General features: G+C 41.8%; 1 protein-coding gene across 1 annotated transcript in view; it reads right to left on the bottom strand.

The window, feature by feature from the left end:
- Positions 1-21,695, bottom strand: part of GALNTL6 (polypeptide N-acetylgalactosaminyltransferase like 6) — a 1,179,186-nt gene that overhangs the window by 899,879 nt on the left and 257,612 nt on the right. The window contains exon 2 of the mRNA XM_083170927.1: positions 9,525-9,633. Coding sequence (XP_083027053.1) covers positions 9,525-9,633 — 109 coding nt within the window. The remainder of the gene's footprint in view (positions 1-9,524; positions 9,634-21,695) is intronic.

Consider the following 21,695-nt stretch of genomic DNA (forward strand, 5'->3'; position numbering starts at 1 on the left):
ACTTCATTCTGCTGTAGCCAATGACAGGTCGACTTGGCCTTTTGTTTTTGATCATTGTCATGTTGGAACGTCCAAGTACGTCCCATGCACAGCTTCCGGGCTGATGAGTGCAAATTTTCCTCCAGTATTTTCTGAAAACATGCTGCATTCATCTTGCTATCAATTTTGACCAAGTTTCCAGTGCTTTTGTAGCTCACACATCCCCAAAACATCATCGATATCACAGTAGTACCTGTGAAATGGTGTACATTTTATCATAGGCCTTGTTGACTCCTCTCCAAATGTAACATTTATCATTTCAATTCAGTTAAATTTTGGATTCATCACTCCAAATGACTTTGTTTCAGAAGTTTTGAGGCTTGTCTCTGTGTTGTTTGGAGTATTGTAAGCGGGATGCTTTGAGGCATTTACGTAGTAATGGCTTTCTTCTGGCAACTCGACCATGCAGCCCATTTTTCTTCAAATGCTTCCTTATTGTGCATCTTGAAACAACCACAGCACTTTTTTTCAGAGAGTCCTGTATTTCAGCTGAAGTTATTTGTGGATGTTTCCTTGCATCCCAAACAATTTTCCTGGCAGTTGTGGCTGAAATTTTTGTTGGTCTACCTGACTGTGATTTGGTTTCCGCAGAATCCCTCATTTTCCACTTCTTAATTAGACTTTGAACACTGCTGGTTGTCATTCTCAATTGCTTGGATATGTTTTTATATCCCTTTCCTGTTTAATACAGTTCAATTACCTTTTCCTACAGATCCTTTGACGATTCTTTAGCTTTCTCCATGACTCAGAATCCAGACATGTCAGTGCAGCACTGGATGAAAGATGTAAGGGTTTTTCAGGAGACCAGAAACTCACTGACCTTTTACACACACACACACACACACACACACACACACACACACACAATTATGAGCACAACTGTAGATAGATAGATAGATAGATAGATAGATAGATAGATAGATAGATATACTGTACAAATGTAAAAACAATATCGACAGTCCACTATTGTTCTTAAAATGTCAAAAGGTTCTGTGCTAACACTTAGAAATTCATAGTTAGCCATTTGTGCTGTGTGGATTCTTAATTATAATGTAAAAACCTTTTAACAATTTATAATTAGTGTGTTATAAATGACCCTTAATTAATGTAGTTAAACCACATTAGCAAGAGGTCTCTATATATTGGTCAAATGCATCAACTTCAGTTCAAGAATTAATTAGCAAGATTTTTCCAATCTATTTCCTGAGAGTCGCATTGAACAGAATTAATTAGGGCTGCATCTGCTATTATAGCATATGAGGTTATTTAGTGATTTTTTTTTCTCGCTGCCGAGACACGTGGTCCCTTAACAAACAGAAACAAAACAATGGGGATTTGCGTTCATGCTGTGTAGATTTTCGTCTCAACTCATTTCCCGATGGAATACAATCTGCATTGTGTATAAATTCCCATGTTTTTTTCAGCTCACTGAGTAATCTTAACTCAAAGGAGAACAAAGAATAAAGAAAACATAATCTTCATGAAGAATTTCAGAAGTATGATGGATTCCAAGTGAAAAATGCAGCTTGAATTATTATTATTCTCTCTCTGTGTGTGTGTGTGTATGTGTGTGTATATATATATATATATATATATATATATATATATATATATATATATATATATATGAGCGGGGAAACCGACACTCTAGCCGGGTCTTGGACCAGTGGCGTAACTATGAATTGGGCAACCCCCCCGCCATTAATGGGGGGCGCCCCCCCCCCCCCCGCACCCCCCGCCCGCAGCCTTACCTGTCTTGCTGGTCCTGTCCCGGCTCCCTTGCTGGCTTCATTTTTCTGCTAGTGAGACGGCCCAACACAAAATGTCTGCCCCCATACAGCAGACAGTTTCAGAGAACTGTCTGCTATATGGGGCAGACATTTTATTGTGGTCCGTCTCACTAGCAGAAGAATGAAGCCAACAAGGGAGCCGGGACGGGACCAGTGCAGTCAGTTAAGGCTGGGGGCGGCGGATTGGCGGGCGGCAGATGGGCGGACGGGAGGGGGCTAACTATAGCACCACAGCCCCCCGGGCGCCCACACATGCACAGCCCCCCCCCCCCCCCGCGCGGCCGCGGGGGCTGCGGTGCTATAGTTACGCCTCTATCTTGGACAATAAAGGAAGTGGAGACACAGAAGTCTATCTATCTATCTATATATATCTTGACTTGTCTTGACAACTGCAGCTAGTGTGAGCCTTTTTCTAATTTTCTATTTGACTGAATGTTGAAAGTGTCCAGAGTGCCTATTCGTTGCAGCATATATATATATACATACAGAGATATTATATTAGCCATAGAAACTGATCAAAATGCTAACTTTAAAAGCTTGCACATGTGTAAACATTATTGACTTATTTTGCTTTAGGACACAGTCTTTCCAATCGAAGAGCTGCAGGTAATAAAACTGATGTGACTTTAATTAGCAATGACATCTTTAATCCTAACAAAACAGATAGAAAGCTTGCCTTTGGAAGAACGTTAGATCGGAGATTACAACAGCCCTGTTCTGGGAATTCGATTTGACCTGAGATATAAATGACAGTGTGTGTATTGAACTAGGGTCTTGGGATATGGTCCAGGATTATAAAAGAAAGAACATCAAACAAACACAGAGATTACCGGCCACTAGATGATTTACAACTATATAACAGTGTATGACTTTCTTTTTATGTATCATTTCTACAATATATTGCTTTTTTTTGTTTTTGGAATATTTCTTTAATGAGATAAAAAAAAACCTAAACATTTTACATTGGTTTATGGATTATATAGAACACCAATATGTAGATAAGTACATTTAAAGCGAAAATTCTATTTAAATATTATAAAATCTAGAAACAGTGTACAAATAGCTTGAAATGCAAAAGGCCGATGCAAAGGTGAATACAGGTTGGCAGTAATTGCTCCCAAGATGCATGCACAGAACTAAGCCCCTCATTCAGTATGGATCGTTTATGCTAAGCAGCTCAGAGCAGCTTAGCATATGTGATCATTAGCAATACAAATGCAGGAGGAGGTGCATACCACCTCTTACCTGCATTTGCGAATGCTAAAACCATTGGTCGTGATGTTTGCTTGCGACTGTAAGTTTGAATATATGCAGACTTAACCCCTTCCCGCCGCAGCATGTTTTTGCCTTCCTGACAGAGGCCTTTTTTTCAAATCTGACACGTATCACTTAAGTGGGGATAACTTTTTTTTGCTTTTACTTATCCCAGTGATTTTGAGATTGTTTTCCCGTGACACATTGTACTTTAAATTAGTGGTAAATTTTGGTCGATACAATTTTTTTTTTTTTGTGAAAAATACCAAAATGTCGTAAAAAAATGGAACATTTTGCTATTTGCAAAATGTTACATTTTCTGCTTGTGAGACAAATAATCATACCACTCAAAATAGTTAATAACTAACAAAGACCATATCTATACTTTATTAAAAAATCATTATTTTAACCTCCTTTAATTTTTTTGGACACTAGGGGGCAGCAGCGTCTAAATTTTACACTACACGCAGTTTAACGCTGGTTTTGGCTGTTCACTTTTGGACAGCCAATCGCAGCGATCGCCCAAGACGGGGGGCAACCCTGCCCCCCCTGGGCAATGAGGGAGGATGTCTGCTGTCAGGGACAGCAGACATTGTCCCTCTGTCACCGCGTCTGTAGACGCGGTGGCACTTTTAAGTCATGATGTGTATATATACGTCATGTGTCGGGAAGTACATCCCGGCCATGACGTATATATACGTCAAATGTCGGGAAGGGGTTAAAGTTGCAGGTTGCATTGTGAAGCCAAGGAAACTGCATACATGATGCAGTCCTTGTCTTGCAATGCCAGGAAATGGGGGTGACAAACTCCCATTTTGTCAAATGTGGGCCGCCTCGGCCACATCTCTCCCATGAATGCCTCTGCCTATCAATCAGGCTAAAGCATTCAGATATCTGATATGTGAGCACACGTGCAGTTCCCTATTATAAGCGATCCAACCTGAATAAGGCCCTAAATGTATATATTTGCTGCTTCACTCATACATATCTCTGCAGGCTAGAGGCTTGATTTCATAATGGTTATCATTATCATCGTCAGGGTCAGTGCTAGGTTTCTTTGCGCCCTAGGCAACATTTCATCCCTCCTCCCCCTGCTATTCAGATACACACATGACTTTTAGATGATAAAAATAATGCTTCTCATCTGCTGCTAATTTCTTAGATGGGATGTGGGGGAGAGACTAAGGGGGTAATTCAGGTTGGCTTGTAAAGAGCCAAGTTCGCAGCCAGGACCGATGCTGCGGGTCTGCGTATGTGTATCGGAAAAAATTTGCATATGCAGATCCACAATGTAAATTAAATTGGCGAGTATTACACTCACCGAGGCGTTCGCACACAGTGGTGCGAGCAGGGGGAAGGAGCATGTGACATTGCCACATAAACATCTACAGTATATTGCAGCTGCCACAAAATATCAATACACATTCATACACACACACAACTTTAAAACAGTGAGCATTACATAACTCCAGAATACCCCTACACAACCCCATAAAGGTAATACAACCCCACAAAACTCCCCAGATACAGTAACAGTAACACATCGCTAGGGGATATACTGTAAATATACAGTACACCTACACCTCCCACATAACACATGAAGCACGCCCACTTCTCCACAGCTAATTACCTATGCCTGCATGTCTGTGGTGTCAATCCATGCAACTGTATGCCATGCAGGTGAGGATAATCGGGCATCAAGCAGATAATAAAAGGGGTGTGGGCATTTGAGAAGGGGTGGGGCCTCAGGGAAGAAGGGACGCGAAGAAAGCAGCACATTGGTGGCTGGTCCTGGGGAAGGGAGCTGGCAGCATGCAGGGAGGGAAGGAGAAGGGTGTCTGCTGCCTGGCACTGACTACTGCTGTAGTAGAATTCGCTGTAGACTGCTAGCAGAAAGTTGCTGCCCAGACAAAGAAAAAAAATGTCCACTCTATTGCATATAGCTATATATTTGCAGCAGATCCATTCTAAAAAAAAACTGAACCATAAACATGTTCCCATAGGTGCCAGTCTGGGCCTTCCACTAATCTTCTCAAGAACCAGGCTGGAAGTGGTCCAGATGTATCAAGCTTCAAAAATAAACATCCAGCCAATTAGCCTGATTAGGGCTGATTGGCTGGTTGTTTACCACTCTCCATTGTATCACTTTTTGAAGCTAGATACATCTGGCTCTATTATATTTTTTTTATATGATGGGATTTGTCTCTTGTTAATACATTTACATCTGACTGAACAGTGTTTCTAATGGGAAAGTTCTGTATCCATTTTCGTGTTTCAACAGTTGATTTACCATTTATTTTGCCTATTCTCCGGAGTCGTTCTGGAGTTCCCGTTTAATACAATATATTGTTATTTATTCCGAGATAAATGCAGTCTTTTCTGTATGCAGCACCAGTTCATGACAGATTTTTAACACATGCTGTTTGCCCATTACATGCAGGTAAACTGTTGCCTGCTGTTTTAAATTCTGCATTTATTTGCTAGTGTACTAATATTAATTGTAGAGAATGATCAAAAAGACTCATCCTTCATGCAGGAAATAGCAGTTTTCTGTACTTTATTCCATGTGAAAAAAATAATATCTCAACAGGAATCTCCTGTTGCAACGGAAAACTTCAGCACATTACTCCCAGATCCAGACTACATGTTACACCATGAAGCAAAGCAGCGGGCAGCATTTGTAACTTGTTTAAAATGACAAGGTTAAAATTTGCATTCAATTATGCCTCAAAATATTATCTATTCAGTGTAGGATTTCACAAAGGATTAATATAGACTCTCAAAGACATAGAGAAGTTTATAAGGCTAAGCTTGATACCAACTTTCAAAAGGTAAATTTACTTTTCATATTCATTTGGTTTTCCTTTAAAACTGACAAAGGTCTATAAAATTGAATCAACAAGTTTTAGACAGGCATTTTTCATGGTGCAGTAGATTAAAGAAGAAAACCCAAAACATGGGCAGGATTATTATTTTAGTTTTACATGTACATGCAAATATTTATTGTCAGCTAACTTTAGCTACTATATATGTAATATGAGAATAAGGTAACAAGACCTCTCACATGTGTAATGTTCTCTATTTCAACCTACAGTAATTTACCACCAGGAAAAAGCAGGTAATCATTGCTTCCCCTATCGGCCATAAGACTGCACCTCATAACAATCATATTGTCCCAACATCATTTGTAAGATGGTGGGACTAGCGGAAATATAGTCAACCAATAAGAGGCATAGGGAGTTATTCTGAGTCACTCGGAAAGGCACAATCACTCTCTAATGGACAAAACCATATGCACTGCAGGTGGGGCTGATGTAACATGTGCAGAGAGAGTTAGATTTGGGTGGGGGTTGTACTTCAAACTGATATCTATATTGCAGTGTAAAAATAAAGTAGCCAGTAATTACCCTGCACAGAAACAATAAAACTCCCAAATCTAACTCTATCTGCACATGTCACATCAGCTCCACCTGCAGTGAATATGGTTTTGTCCATTAGAGAGTGATTCTGCCTTTCCAAATGAATCAGAATAACCCACAGAGTGTAATAATCCCCCTTCTTGAGATGTATGATAGAATCATGTCCTAACACATGCAGTAGCTTCTGTTATCTATCTAACACTTTTTAACACTATGGGGGGTATTCAATCTCCCGCCACCATTCCCAACAGGGGAAATGACGGCAGGGCCCTATTTAATGCTGTCTTCCCTGACAGCATTAAACGGGGATCTCAACAGAACATGCCCGACTTCACTTGCAGTCATAAATATTCTGCTGAGAACGGCCTGGAATTGTGTCGAGCTCCCGGCCTCAGCTCGCTGATTCCAACCACTTCTCGTGGCCATGCCCCGTATCTGTGCTTGGCAGGCGGGACATTGAATTCTGCCTGCAAAATCACAGTTGAGCTGGCCGAGAATGGGACAGGGTCATGGCTGTTGGGCCAGCCCGACAGTCGTGACCCTACATTGAATACCCCCCTTTGTGTGATCCACTAGTGTGATGACTTGGTGTTTTTTCGGCTGGGCTGGTTTTAGGGGTGTCATATGTCCCACATTTGAACCTTTGGAATGTTAGGGGCGTACTAAATGCGGTTTCCTGAAAGTGGTGGGTAAGCCCAAAACCCTGGCCAAGAAAAAAAAACCTCTATTTATTGCAAAATATATTGCACCTGCATCTCGTTTACTGTTTGTGTGTAACACCATAAGCCTCAGAAAGGTGTCAACTCTCATCACATGTGGTGTGCAGTCTATATTGTGTTGGTATAAGAGCAGACCGGAGGCCACATGGGCAAGCATTATTATAGCACAGGAGAGTAGTGTCAGCTTTTGACACTAGATAGCCAGGGCCATATTAACCAGAGCCGGCCCTAGCCTAAATGACGCCCTAGGCAAGATTTTGGCTGGTGCCCCCTAGCACCGCCACTAGTTCCGCCTCTGACCTTTCTCCCCTTTCCCAGCACCATCAACCCTCATCATAGCAGTCATCATTTTGGTGCTCCTACCCGCAATATTAATATTTAAGTAGAAACAGTGCACACATTCGGTGCGTAGCCCAAACAGGGGTGTGTTCTTGCTGGGAAGGGGTATGGCCACACAATAGTACCCCCAATTCAAATTATGCTACACAGTAGTGCCACTTTATTCACATTATATCATGCAATGGTGTCCCTTATTCACGTTACATCACACAGTAGTACCACTTTACCTTATGTACATTACTCCTCACATTATTCACATTATACCCTTAGAAAAAAATCCTGAGAAAATATTGTATTTGAAGCACCTCCATGGCCACACTGCAACCAGCACAAAGCAGTGTGTGCTGGGCAGAGGAGAAGAGCTGCAGCTGCTGCTGTGATTTAAGGGGAGGGGGCCCGGGGCACCCACTGGGACCTTCCTTCAGACTTTGGCCTGGGTAATACGTACCCCCTACCCCTTTCTCTCGGCACCCCTGATAATACCACACAGTAATGCCCCTTACACATGACACACATTATTAATGTCCTTATAACCATAATGCCCCTTACACATTATGCCAACCTTTATTAATGCCCTTCATACACATAATGACACACATAATGCCCCTTACACATATATTGCACATGATAAATGCTCTTATACACATGACGCACATAAGGCCCATTACACATATGTTGCACATGATTAATGCCCTTATACACATGACACACATAATGCCTGTTACACATATGTCGCACATTATTAATGCATTTATACATGACACACATAATGCCCCTTACACGTATGCCGAACACTATTGCACAACCAACCCACCCACAGACAGCACTCACACAGCTGCTAACACTGTGACCTCTGCTTGGATACAGATGTTTCCTCATACATCTTGACTCAATAAGCCATGCAGCTCCTGGCCAGTTCTGCTAACGGTGGGTGCATTTTTTGCTGAAAATTCGTCTTATTTGCATTGTTATGACCAGCACACACAAGGAGCTTCCGATTATTAAATTGATATGTGGCATGAATATATTCTGTGTGCGACTGTGGCTGTACCTGCATACAGAATGCTATGTTACAGTGATTTCCATGAATACACTATTTCATATGCAGATACAGCCTCACTCACACACAGAATATAGGCATGTTGCATATCATTTTAATCAGCAGAAGCTGCTGATGCCCATAAGCAATTGCCTAGTTTGCCTATGCCTAAGGCCGGCTCTGATATTAACAATGGGATGGAAGGAGCTGCAGCTGCAGGCTTCCACATATAAATAAGACAATCATCATGGCAGCATGATGATCACCCGCTAGCCATATGATGGCCATATATCAAATTAATTAAAATGTAATTCTATTTTCTACACAAAATTATGCAATTGTAGTACTTTATATATGTAGGGAGATATTGGGGCTTATAGTGTTGTGTTTGGGTTATACATGCCTACATGACATTGACCTCACCGCCTCCACATCTCATAATAGGACCTTGAACATTTTCAGCTTCAGTCGTAGGAGACCCTTAACTATCTATTTATCTCTCTCGCTGTGTGTGTGTATGTGTGTGTGTGTGTGTATATATATATCTACACATACATACATACATACATACATACATACAATACAATACAATACATACATACACATACAACAAAACACACTGTAGCTTATTATAAAGCCAGCTAATGTTGTGGCAAGTACAGAACCAAATCCAAAACTTTTGCAGTAGCTTCATATGCAAATTATTTTTATTTTATTATATTTTACTTGTTTACTAAAAGTTGAATAAACTTCCTCTTTCAAAGTTTTTGGCATCCTCAGCATCTCTCAGGTGAATTGAGCTTATCTGTATACCTACCGAGCATATTAAGTGTGGATCAGCTTCCTTTGCAAGCAAGCCTAATGTTTACTGCCTAATAGACCGAAGCTTATTCCACTTAAATGGAAATGTGATACATTTTCCTACCTGAGCGCAGCGTGTCCTTCTGAATGCTGTCATAGTCATGCCAATCCTTCCTTCTAAGACCATCTGTCCATGTGTAAAGCTGAGCATCACTAAGTCCGAGAGAAAATGCCTACATGGGATAAGAAGACATTGTGAATTATGAGATATAACAGTTATTATACTGTTATAAAAGAAAACATGGTTTATTTTGGTTGTAGTGCATTATTCCCTTATGTACATAAATATCATATGTTTGATAATATGTGTTGATCATTTTTAGGAAAACATAAATACATTCATAATATTCAACACCAGCTACCTTTTGAACTCCATAAAAAAAAAAATGTTTGTGATATGAGGGAAGATTCTTGTATGTTCTATTTAAAGAATATTCAGTCATTTATGTCTTGTTGGTTGTTTAAATATCATATATATCTGTACCTCTGTCCTCTATTTTATTCATAGTGGTACTCTTTACTTATCACGCCTCCCACGATTTTGATCGTGGGCATCGCAGGTAAAAAAATCGCGGGCATTGAATACACTAAAAATCGGGTGCGACGCGACCGACGCGATGCCCGCGATTTCCCATAGGGAACAATGTTAAATGTCTCAATTGACCTGATTTTCATGTTCAATGCCTCAATTGATCCGATTTTTCCATAGGAAACAATGTTAAATGGCCCACAGAGGCCAAATAGCCACCCTGAAGTGTGAAATGGCCCCCACAATTGTTAACGCCACCCCACGATCAACGTCAACCCGAAGCGTGGCGAGCGCAGCGAGCCCGCGAGGGGCGGCGGTACGCGTCCTACGACCTTTTCATACCCCCACTATCCACGTCGGCGTGGAGTTGAGAATAGAATAGTGTGGCGAGCGCAGCGAGCCACCGAGCCCGAAGCGTGGCGAGCGCAGTGAGCCCCGCGAGGGGACGCGGATACCTTCACAGGTAAACGCGTCCCTTCGCGGGCTTCACAGGTATCCGCGTCCGCTCGCCACGCTTCGGGCTCGGTGGCTCGCTGCGCTCACCACACTATTCCATTCTCAACTCCACGCCGACGTGGATAGTGGGGGTATGAAAAGGTCGTAGGACGCCTTTCCGCCGCCCCTCGCGGGCACGCTGCGCTCGCCACGCTTCGGGTTGACGTTGATCGTGGGGTGGCGTTAACAATTGTGGGGGCCATTTCACACTTCAGGGTGCCTATTTGGCCTCTGTGGGCAATTTAACATTGTTTCCTATGAAAAAATCGGGTAAATTGAGGCATTTAACATTGTTCCCTATGGGAAATCGCGGGCATGGCGTCGTTCGCGTCGCACCCGATTTTTTAGTGCATTCAATGCCCGCGATGGGCACCGTGATAAGTAAAGAGTACCTTCATAGTTGCTACAAATAACTATAAATAAGGTGTATATGTACATGGCCAAATATCACTATGTGTTCATCAGCCCATTATGATGTAACCCTTTGAGTGCCAACATCTCTGTGGGAAATGTGCAAAATATCCACTAAAAATGCCAGTGTCGCTCACATTTGTTATATAAATTAAAATAAAAAATGTTGTGTAAAAAGAAGATTATGTTTCCTATATACAGTACGGTAAACATTACAGGTCATTCTGATAAAATTATTTGCTTGGCAATTTTCACACCGATTTTGACCATTTCACTTGGCACTCAAAGGGTTAAACCATTATTGCACTGCTATACCAGTTAAAAAGACAACAAAATACTGTACCTACAGTATGGCTAACTGAAAACTGAAATACTCAACACTGATTTTGCATGATCGGTTTGTATCTTATATCAAGCGTTCCCAACCTCTGTCCTCAAGGCACACTAAGGCACGTTTACAATGAGAGGGGGTTAAATGGCAGGGATTGCCGAAAACAAGAGATCCTTGCCGTTTAACCCCCATGCCGGCCGCACACACTATTCTACGTTCCGGGGGGATTCCCTCCAAACAGCGAGTTTCACGGCTAATGCAGAGAGCCTGCTGCATTTAGCTGCGACCCTAGCTCTTTTATCGCCGCACATGACATTTCCCCGTTGCTACAAAAACCTAGTGACAGGGAAACGGCGTGTGCAAGGGGTCAGTTGAATACTGACCGTGGTGTAAATCTACACCTGCTCTCAGAATTGTTACCTTTTTTTAACTTGTATTACTGAATGTCTTGTTGCTGTCTGCTCTTGTACTGTATGAACTTTTGTACGTTAAACCTCAATCTGTCTTCAACTGTTCCCCTGCCTCATAGGGGAACATTTTCTAAGATGGGAGTTCTATTGAAGATGGAATTTTGCAACGAATCATATTCTATCTCTTATTTATTTAGCACCTTCTAGAAGTTTATAGATAGAATCTGATTGGCTGCTCATAGTAGCATCCCTTATTCAATATAACCTTTTTTTTTAAATGGGCAATGGTTGTCCCTGCAGTGTAAAGCTGGGTACACACTAATAGATATATCTTCAGATAAATCAAGCTGCTGCTGCTATATCTACAGACGGATCGGGCAGCGTGTTCTCCATACACGCTGCCCGATCCTTCAGGACTGACATCACAAATGGGCGCGTGCATTTGCATGCACCCTCCCACTGTGCTGTCAATCATTAGCAGCTCCCGGCACTGCTGTACGGGAAGTTGGCGGATCGCCCGTACACACAGTACCATGTTCCGATATACTGGGCATCAGCTGTGTTGCACAGCCAACACGATATTTATGTAAACAACGGCATTCACAGATATATCTCTGGCCGTTGGTGGATCGATCAAGCAGACGATATATCAGCCAGTGTGCATGTACCTTAAGGTTTTTGAATTGAGATTCCTTAATCATCAATGTATAAATATCACTACAGCAAAATAGAAGGGAGATTACCCAATGGCTGGATCTTAAATGTTAGATATTTAGAGGAAACCAACATCCAAGTAACACATGAGGCAGGAGAACCAGCATTGGAAACACTGCAAGGCCAGTCATATATACAGAATAGCACTGCAAAATAGTGTTTTTACAGTAAATACATTGCAAGCAGAGGTTATGGCCCTAAACAAGTGGGGTACAGTTTTGAAGTTGTTTCTTATTACTGCTTATTTTCCTCCAGGAAGACTACATTTAAGTTCACATGAATTTTAAGATGCACATAACTCACAATACTGTCAGGAAAATGCATCATGTGCAGATGCATACTTGGGCATACTCAATTGGCAACTTTAAGTTCAACATAAAATCACTTCTTTTGTAGTTCTTTTTTTCAGAAACTATGTGGTTCAAAAAACACAATTTAAAAACCAATTTTGTTCCGAATCCCAAATCTTTTCGTAAACGTGACCTTCGCAAACTTATTCAGTTGTCATCAAAGACTAATATTCATAGAAATCCAAACTTTTCCATAATGTTTTATTCAGACGTGGGAATGTTATTTTACAAATAGGGCACACTGAAGACTATAGGTAATGTTATGTAAAAAGGTGTTCACAGACAGAAATCTATAAAATGACTTTCTGTATGCAGCATTTTATTTATAGAATTATTGGCGCCTTGTAAGCTAAAGTTTAAATGAATACACATTTTTTATACTGCCTCTGTGAAATTGAATCTGTATACAGGAAGTTAATACCAAAGTTCTAATTCCAAATCTGCAGTAATCAGTGCACATGAAAATTATAAAAATCAATTGTTCACAGAGGAACAAATGTGAAATTGCTTGCTAGTAAGTAATTATAAACAACTGAATAATTACAGACATATCTTCCTTAATAGGTATTTTCTGTCTGCTGCAAATTGTTAGTTTGTCCTATTAAAGTTATTCATTTACTCTATCAAAGGAAACCACAACTATTTGGTGATATTGTATGAGGCTTTATTAGTGTGTATTACCCACAAAGCTAGAGAGGGCACTTCAGGCTTATGGGCACATTCCAATGTAATTAGGTGAAACACAAAAGTCATCTCATTTATGTGCCTTCTTTTAAATAGAAAACCATATTTTAATTCTAGAGCAAATTTAAATATGTGTATTCTTCATGAAGCTTAAAAGTTGCTGCACTTGTGTGCATGTATAGCAATAAAGGTGAAATGATGTTTCTGCTACTACAAGATCTAAAGTTATTATAAACATTTTACCTCATTTTGGTTCAGCTTCTGTGACTCTTTCACTGCTGCTTTGCTAACATTGGGGCAGATGTATTAAGCTTTAACAAGAGATAAATCCAAGGGTGATAAGGAGATATAAACGTCCAGCCAATCACCTGCGAACTGCCATGTTACAGGCTGTGTTTGAAAAAAGTCAGTAAGGAGCTGATTGGCTGGACGTTTATCTTTCCTTATCACCCTTTCATTTATCTCTTGTTAAGGCTTAATACATCTGCCCCATTATTTTTATTTTTATCCTGCATTTGTATCGCGCCACAAGGGATTCACAGTGACCAATTACAGAGTACATAATCACATAAGCAATATAGGAAACAGTGACTTAAGCTGGGCACACACTAGTAGACATATCTGCAGATCAATCAATCTACAGATACTGTATATCTACAGACAGATAACGCAGCATGTTCTGTTCTCCATACTTGCTGCCCGATCTGTCTGGACTGATATCACAAATGGGCTGGTGCATATGGTGTCAATCAGCGGTGGCTCCGGACGCGGCTGTACAGGCGTTCAATGGAACATCAGTACACACAGCATGATGCGCTGAGATATCTTTATACTGTATATATCGGGCATCGGCTATGTTGCAAAGCCGGTGCGATAAATCTGTGAATGATGCCATTCACAGATATATCCCTAGCACACACTGGTCAATGGTGCATCTATATATCAGCCATTCAATTGAACGCCCAGTATATCGAACAGTGTATACGCACCTTTACAGTTGAATACAATAAAGGTCACTTACAGGTTACAACAATATAGCGGGATGACCAGATGATACTGTAATAAGTGTTGAGGGAAGAGGGCCCTGCTCAAAAAAGCTTACATTCTAAAGAGGGTGGGCAGACAGACAGGGATGACACAGATGGTTATGAAGAACAGCAGCAAATGCACATATATATCTGCAGTCCAGATCCCGATGGTGGGAAAGAGCCCTCTAATATTAACTATCTACTTGAAATTAGGATTGGTGTTGGGCCTGTTGTATAAAAGAAGACTTGCCTTAAGTAACTATTCTATGGGTATTGGAACCCCATCATACGTTTTCAATATACTTTCTAGTTTATTATATTGGATTGTACATATGTGGTAGAAATATGTGACAGTTTCAAATTCACATGGCCGGCATGAGTTGGTTCTACACAATTTAAAGAGATGAATTCAAATATAATTTATGGAATTGTTTTTGGATCTAATGCAGCTAGACAAATTTGTGTTTCACAGGCACCAGTACCTTTTTCCTACAAAGTGTCCAAAGTGAGGTAAAAGACATACAATTTATAGTATAGTGTAGAAAGGTAAGGCCTGAATTCTGGTGTGGGCATCAGGGGCCATTTTAAAAGCAGGTCCACAGTCAGGATGAAGCACAGTCCAGGAGTTTTCACCAGTGTGCCAGAAAAGTTGGATGATGCCAGTAGCGCACGCAGGGGGGGGGGGGGGGTCTGAGTACCCAGAACCCCCCAGGAATCGAAGGGCCCTATTCTGAAAGCTGAGGGTCCTCTGGGAGCCGCTGATTGACTGAGAGAATTCTCCACCACAGGGACACTGCTGCCTCCCCAGTGCCATAGGGACACTGCTGCCTCCCCAGTGCCACACAGACCCCGCTGCCTCCACAGCCATGCGCCTACCCACTGCCCATATGCTGCCCACCCCATGGCATTGGCATTGGGTCGGGGGGAAGTCAATCATATCCAATTTGGGCTGATTTCTCTGCCCGATCCATCAGAATTGGGCGAAATTGTCCCAAATCGGGCAAGTGTATGGGCACCTGAACTTAGACTAAAGACTAGATGATCATCACTGATATTATTTTTGTTAATAAGAGAGGATCAATATATATTTGGTAGTAGTCTACATGGCAATATACAATGGTGCATGGGCATAGTTTATTGCAGTAAACAATCAAGGCACAGGATTTATTTTAGAACTGTGTAGAATATTCGGTACTGCTTTCCTAGCACGGCGCCCACGATCTAGATTGTATGTGTGGGGCTGATATCTCAAGCATCTCATGCATCTTATGTGTTTGTGCGGCATAAGATGCATGAGATGATGCAATCTACGCGATTGACGAGATTGACGAGATTTTTACATTATATACAGATACAGACATTTACAGTTATTCAATAATCGAGAGGATTGTGAATTTGCACAACAGTAATCATCGCTGAATATGGCCCATTGAATGTGAGGATGGGATGGGCACTGATGTTAATGACTGAAATATTCTCTTTAAATCGCTGATTAATAAGTGTGCATTGGGCCTAATTTAGACCTGACCACTTGGCTGCTAATTTGTAGCGGCCATAGATCAGTTAAATGCCACCCTGCCAGAGGGAAATCCCACCTTGCGAATAGATGTGCACGGCTTGCAAATCTAGGTACTGCTTTCCTAGCATGGTGCCCACGATCTAGATTATATGTGTCGGGCTGATATCTCAAGCATCTCATGCATCTTATGTGTTTGTGCGGCATAAGATGCATGAGATGATGCAATCGACGCGATCAACGAGATACACAAGATTTTTACATTGCAAGCATCTCATGCATCTTATGTGTTTGTGCGGCATAAGATACATGAGATGATGCAATCGACGAGATTTTTACATTGGAATCAATGTAAAAAGGCCCCAAAACCCCAATTTTAATTGCCCACCCCCCCTTATGGGTGAAATGGCCCCCCCATTGTTAACGCCACCCCACTATTGATGCTAACCCAAAGCGTGGCGAGCGCAGCGAGCCCGCGAGGGGCGGCGGTATGCGTCCTCCGACCTTTTCATACCCCCACTATCCACATCGGCGTGGAGCTGATTTTATATAGTGTGGCGAGCGCTGCGAGCCACCGAGTCCGAAGCGTGGCGAGCGGACGCAGAATACATGTAAAGTAGTCCGCTGCGCTCGCCAAGCTTCGGGCTTGGTGGCTCACTGCGCTCGCCACACTATATAAAATCAACTCCACGCCGACGTGGATAGTAGGGGTAAAAAAAGGTCGGAGGACGCGTACCGCCGCCGCTCGCCACGCTTCGGGTTGGCGTTGATAGTGCTGGTGGCGTTAACAATGATTATTGGGGGCTCGCGATTTTTTATCTCATGGATCTCATGCATCTTATGGATGCATAAGATCCATGAGATTAAAAAATCGGGTCCATCGCGTTGATTGTATGCCTTAAGTACCTTAAACTTAAGGCATACAATCAATGAGACGGGCGCCGTGCTAGGAAAGCATGCCAGTACAGAATATTCCAAGCTAAACCCAACTAAAAGTTTCCAAGATCTGTCAGAAGGCACCTGTCTGACATGTCCTTTTGATGCATTGCTATTGCACGCTACAACTCCATCTGCATGTAAATTTTGTTTATAAAGTAACTGTTGAGGAAAGCACTAGACCAGTGTAATTGACAATGACATTCTAGGAAATAGATACTGTATGTTCTCAAAAGAAAAATGTTTTAGTAAAAAAATATCACTGTATAATAATTTAAATCAAAACGTTCAATTATATCTGGTAGAATTCTCATTATATTCATGAAGGTTATGTATTTTATTTCATTTTTAGATACAGTATCTTGAATTAAAAATGGCACTACACTGTTTATACATAGCTCCTTCAGAAATACCGCTGTGTATGATAACATCTGTGAATGCAGTGCAACAGAACTTTATTGTCAGAACTATGAAGAAAATGACTGCAATTCTATTTGATCACCTCTATCCAGGGCCGGTGCAAGGCACCGGAGCGCCCCAGGCGAGTCGGGGTGGGGGCGCCCCGGTGCCGGGGGAGGGGGGGGGGGTATCTGTCCTGCGGCGCTGTCCGGTGCCGGGGGAGGGGGGTACCTGTCCTGCGGCGCTGTGTATTTAAAGCTGGAGGCGGAGGCAGCGGGGGTCCCTGCAGTCCATTAGAAATAACAAGCGCTATCCGCCGGGCTATGCGGAAGTGCTTCTGTTGTGAAAACACTGGCAGCACGCTGATTGGCTGAGATCAGCGTGCGCCGTGCTGCCAGTGTTTTCACAACAGAAGCGCTTCCGCATAGCCCGGCAGATAGCGCTCGTTATTTCTAATGGACTGCAGGGACCCCCGCTGCCTCCGCCGACAGCTTTATATACACAGCGCCGCAGGACAGGTACCCGGGCGGCACGGGGGGGGGGGCAAAATGCCGCCCTCCAGTGGCCGGCGCCCTAGGCAAATGCCTAGATTTGCCTAGTGGTGGCGCCGGCCCTGCCTCTATCTATTCCAAAGAGCTATATACTGTAGTTTGTAGACTGCTGTATAGAGGAGACCTACATATTATTATTATTAATATTATTATTATTATTATTATTATTATTACTACTATTATTATTATTATAATGCATCTCTACATTTGCGTTTGTACCTTAATAAAACCTTAAGCTAGCTTATCTAAAAATAAAACATGCTGACACAATGACTCGGACATCATAGTGTTAGATTTAAAAGGTCATAGTTATTTATTATTTGGTATGACCCTTCTTCATAAAAGGGCTGGCAATAGGGCGCCAAGTGACATCCAGCTCTAACTCAGTTCCAGCTCAGTCACATAACATGGAGGCGACTTGCTATTAACTACTAAATATGGCGGCGACTGAAACGTCCCATCTGACTAAAGCATAACCTGATGCTGGGAAATCTCACCACCCCCTTATCTGGCCGGAGTGGGCACTCCCACGGAGGACAATTGAAAACATATTTAATTTTTAACCCTTGCCCAACAGGTGCAGAGTAGGTAACAATTATTGGTATATGACATTTTAAGTCATATAGAGATAAATCTATAGTTTATTTTCACATGTAAAACTAATGATGCTTGTTAATTACATAGGTGCCATGGTAACTTGTTGTACCACTTCCAACTGAACTGCTGTTTGAAATCTCCAGCTCCCTGTCTCAAGCAAGACAAGCAGATATGTGTGAAGGGATATGCCATTAAAATTAATATTACTACTATGGGTGAAATGTAATAGGATGATAGATTCAAACACGGCTGCGAAAGGGGCTGAAATCGCTGGGAATATGGTTGCTGGCAACCATATTGCCAGTGATGGGAGTGTGCCCGTGTGTGCTCAAGTTTTCAGCCCTGTTCTAATCGCTGGTCGCATAAGTTTGCTCCTGCGACCAGCTGATCACCTCTGCGGCACCGCCGGCAGAGGTTTCTTTTCATCAGCGACCATCTCTGGTCACTGATGAAAAGGAGACACTGAGCAATATATCTCCCCCATGTGTACGCACCTTCACTTTCTAAATCTCTCATCCTATTAAATGTCCCCACTGTAGCTGTATTAGCCATCCTACACTGTTGTGGATCATGTTTTAAGGTATGTGCTAGTGAAAACTATTTTCTAAAGAAATCCTACCATTTACTTTCAAGAGTGACATTTCTTATACCTGGCAAGTGACTTGGTGTTCCATGTTTAAGTTTAGGGTAGTCCTCAAGGAACTGACCTGGTGCTGTATAACATGCCTTGTTGTTTGATTCCTGCATTAACCTGAAGCCCAGTGGAATGTGAAACTGATATCCTACATCCTGGATTCAGAGGAACTGTTTCCTCTAGAGAAGTTTTACCAGCTGGTTTAATTATAAACATGCACAAAGTTCAAAAAATGAGCTAACTGCATACAAAATATCTGGTTAATTATTTTGCTCAATTTTGCTAAGAACCAAATAAAATGATTAACATGTACCAGGTAGTTAGCTGTGGAGCACATTTGTTGCAGATGGAGTCTTTTAATGGTGATTGCAGATTCACACCTGTCTCAAGTTAAGTCCACAGCAAATCATCTACAGTCTACTGATCTTACAAATATTTCTCACATGCAAATAACCCTGCATTTGACAGCCTCAAAGCCTTACAGATTTATAAAGACCAGCAGGAAATCATGTCAGGGAGTTCTGTGTACTTACAAACAGAAAGGAAAAGCTTATAAAGTTATATTTTATATATTTATATATCAGGGTTGCCTACCTGACCCTCTCCTTCAGGGAGAAAATGCTCTGTTCCTGGACTTCCCTGGTAATATATGATTGCCATCACCTGTGGTGAGCTAGGTAATTGATAAGAAAGGTGTTTCACCACAGGTGATGGCAATCATACATTACCAGGCAAGTCCAGGAACAGTGTGTTTTCTCCCTGAAGGAGAGGGTCAGGTAGGCAACCCTGTTGTGTGTGTGTATATATGAAAAGAAAAGGAAGTTTTCAGGGTGCGCTGAGACCTTAAGTTATTAGACAGTGTTTTTACAATAAAAACGATTTAATAAACATTTGCTCACAGAGCAAAGCAGTATAGGACAAAAAGGTCAGATAAATACAGTTACAATGTATAGAATAATGATGTGTCAATTTTGACAGTGGTTGAAATACGCCCAATAGGCCCAACGCGTTTCGTCGTGAACACGACTTCCTCAGGGGCACAATACAACAGTAGGCAACGGTGGTCACACAGTCTAGGATTGAGGTTGGGAACCTTCTAGATAAAGAAAATTCAGGAAATGGGATGTCCTTGGATGATTTAAAACATAAACATGTCCACCAGCTGTATATGATGGATAAACAAATAGAAAAACTACCCAGAGTTTATCGGCAAAAATGGCCACCTTCAAGTATAGGTAGATAAGGTGAAATTTGTAAACCAATGGTAAGAAGTATACTGCTCAGCTCCAAAAGTGAGAGCTGAGCAGTATACTGAAAGACATTTATGAGGACATTAAGGAATCACTGTTTCTAAAAAATGCAAGATTGCACATCTTTCTCCTTTAAATCCTCCAAGGCTCTATACACCCAGCATCTACTTCAATACAGTGTGGATTTTTAATATATAATATATCCAGTGGGAACTTGAATGTACTTGCTTTATGCCTGACAAAGTCATCAGTCAGCTTCTAAATTGCAATATTTTATGCACACCATAGTACTTTTTATATAAATGTTTTTTTTTGTCATGTGTAGTTATTAAAACTTCTATTTATTTTTATAACCATCTTGCAAACTTATTTCAGCCAGCGCTGGCACAATACATACTTTCTTTCTTAGCATATACTAGGGAGTGACTACCCCTGTGCCATGACAGCATGATGATCTCCAGACAGACACCAGCTGGCCACATGGTTGGACATAAATCTAAGTATTAAAATTGTGTTTCTATTTTAGACATTTATACAATTTTTGCACATATATATATATATATATATATATATATATATATATATATATTTAGGGAAACATTGGGGCATATAGTGTATGTTTTTTTTTTTGCCTCAACTCCTCCACTTTCATAATAGGCCCTTGAACATTGTAAACTCCAGGCCCATTTGGCCCTTAATCCGGCCTTGTTAACAGACACTACAGATGGATCAGCTCTAGTTATAGCTGCTCCTGCTGATAGAATTGCTAACCACCGTAGTTCTCCACCTGCCAGAAGGGGTCGCACAAGTAAGAGACGCTCGCACACCCCATTCTGCTGGAGCCCTCTGCTGCCCTCTGCCACCTCCCTGCTGTTCCCCCGTCCACTTCTGTAGCTGCCCATACCCCCCACTAACTCACCCATCTCCATAAAGTGGAGACAGGTAGGAAATGTACACCCCAGCGCCGTGTGACAGGGATGCGTGAGCGTGTGAGATGCTCGTGCATCCCCGTCAGTTGGAGATTGGTGATTCCCTGAGCTGGCTGAGAGGCACTCCATCTGTATTTTGTGGCATAATGTGAATAAGGGATATTGTGTTGTGAGTAAGGTAGATATTGTGTGGCATAATTGGATTGGAGGTGCCCCTTGTCAGCAAGATCATGCTCCTTTTTGGTGTACACTGTCCCTATTTAAAATATGGGTGGTGGGTACGCTAATGCTCTTGGCTCTGTGGATGAGGATTGATTGCTTTGGGTGATGGGTTATGGGTGTTGCTTGCTAATGCTGTGATCTGCACTGCTAGTTGATGGGTGCTATGCAGAGTGGTGATCGATCAGAGACAGAACTGGCAGTGGTGCTAGGGGGCACAAGCAAAAATCTTTCCTAGGAAACCAAATTGGT

The sequence above is a fragment of the Crinia signifera genome, chromosome 1, assembly GCF_055691185.1.
Source record: "Crinia signifera chromosome 1, ASM5569118v1, whole genome shotgun sequence".
NCBI classification, from domain to species: domain Eukaryota; kingdom Metazoa; phylum Chordata; class Amphibia; order Anura; family Myobatrachidae; genus Crinia; species Crinia signifera.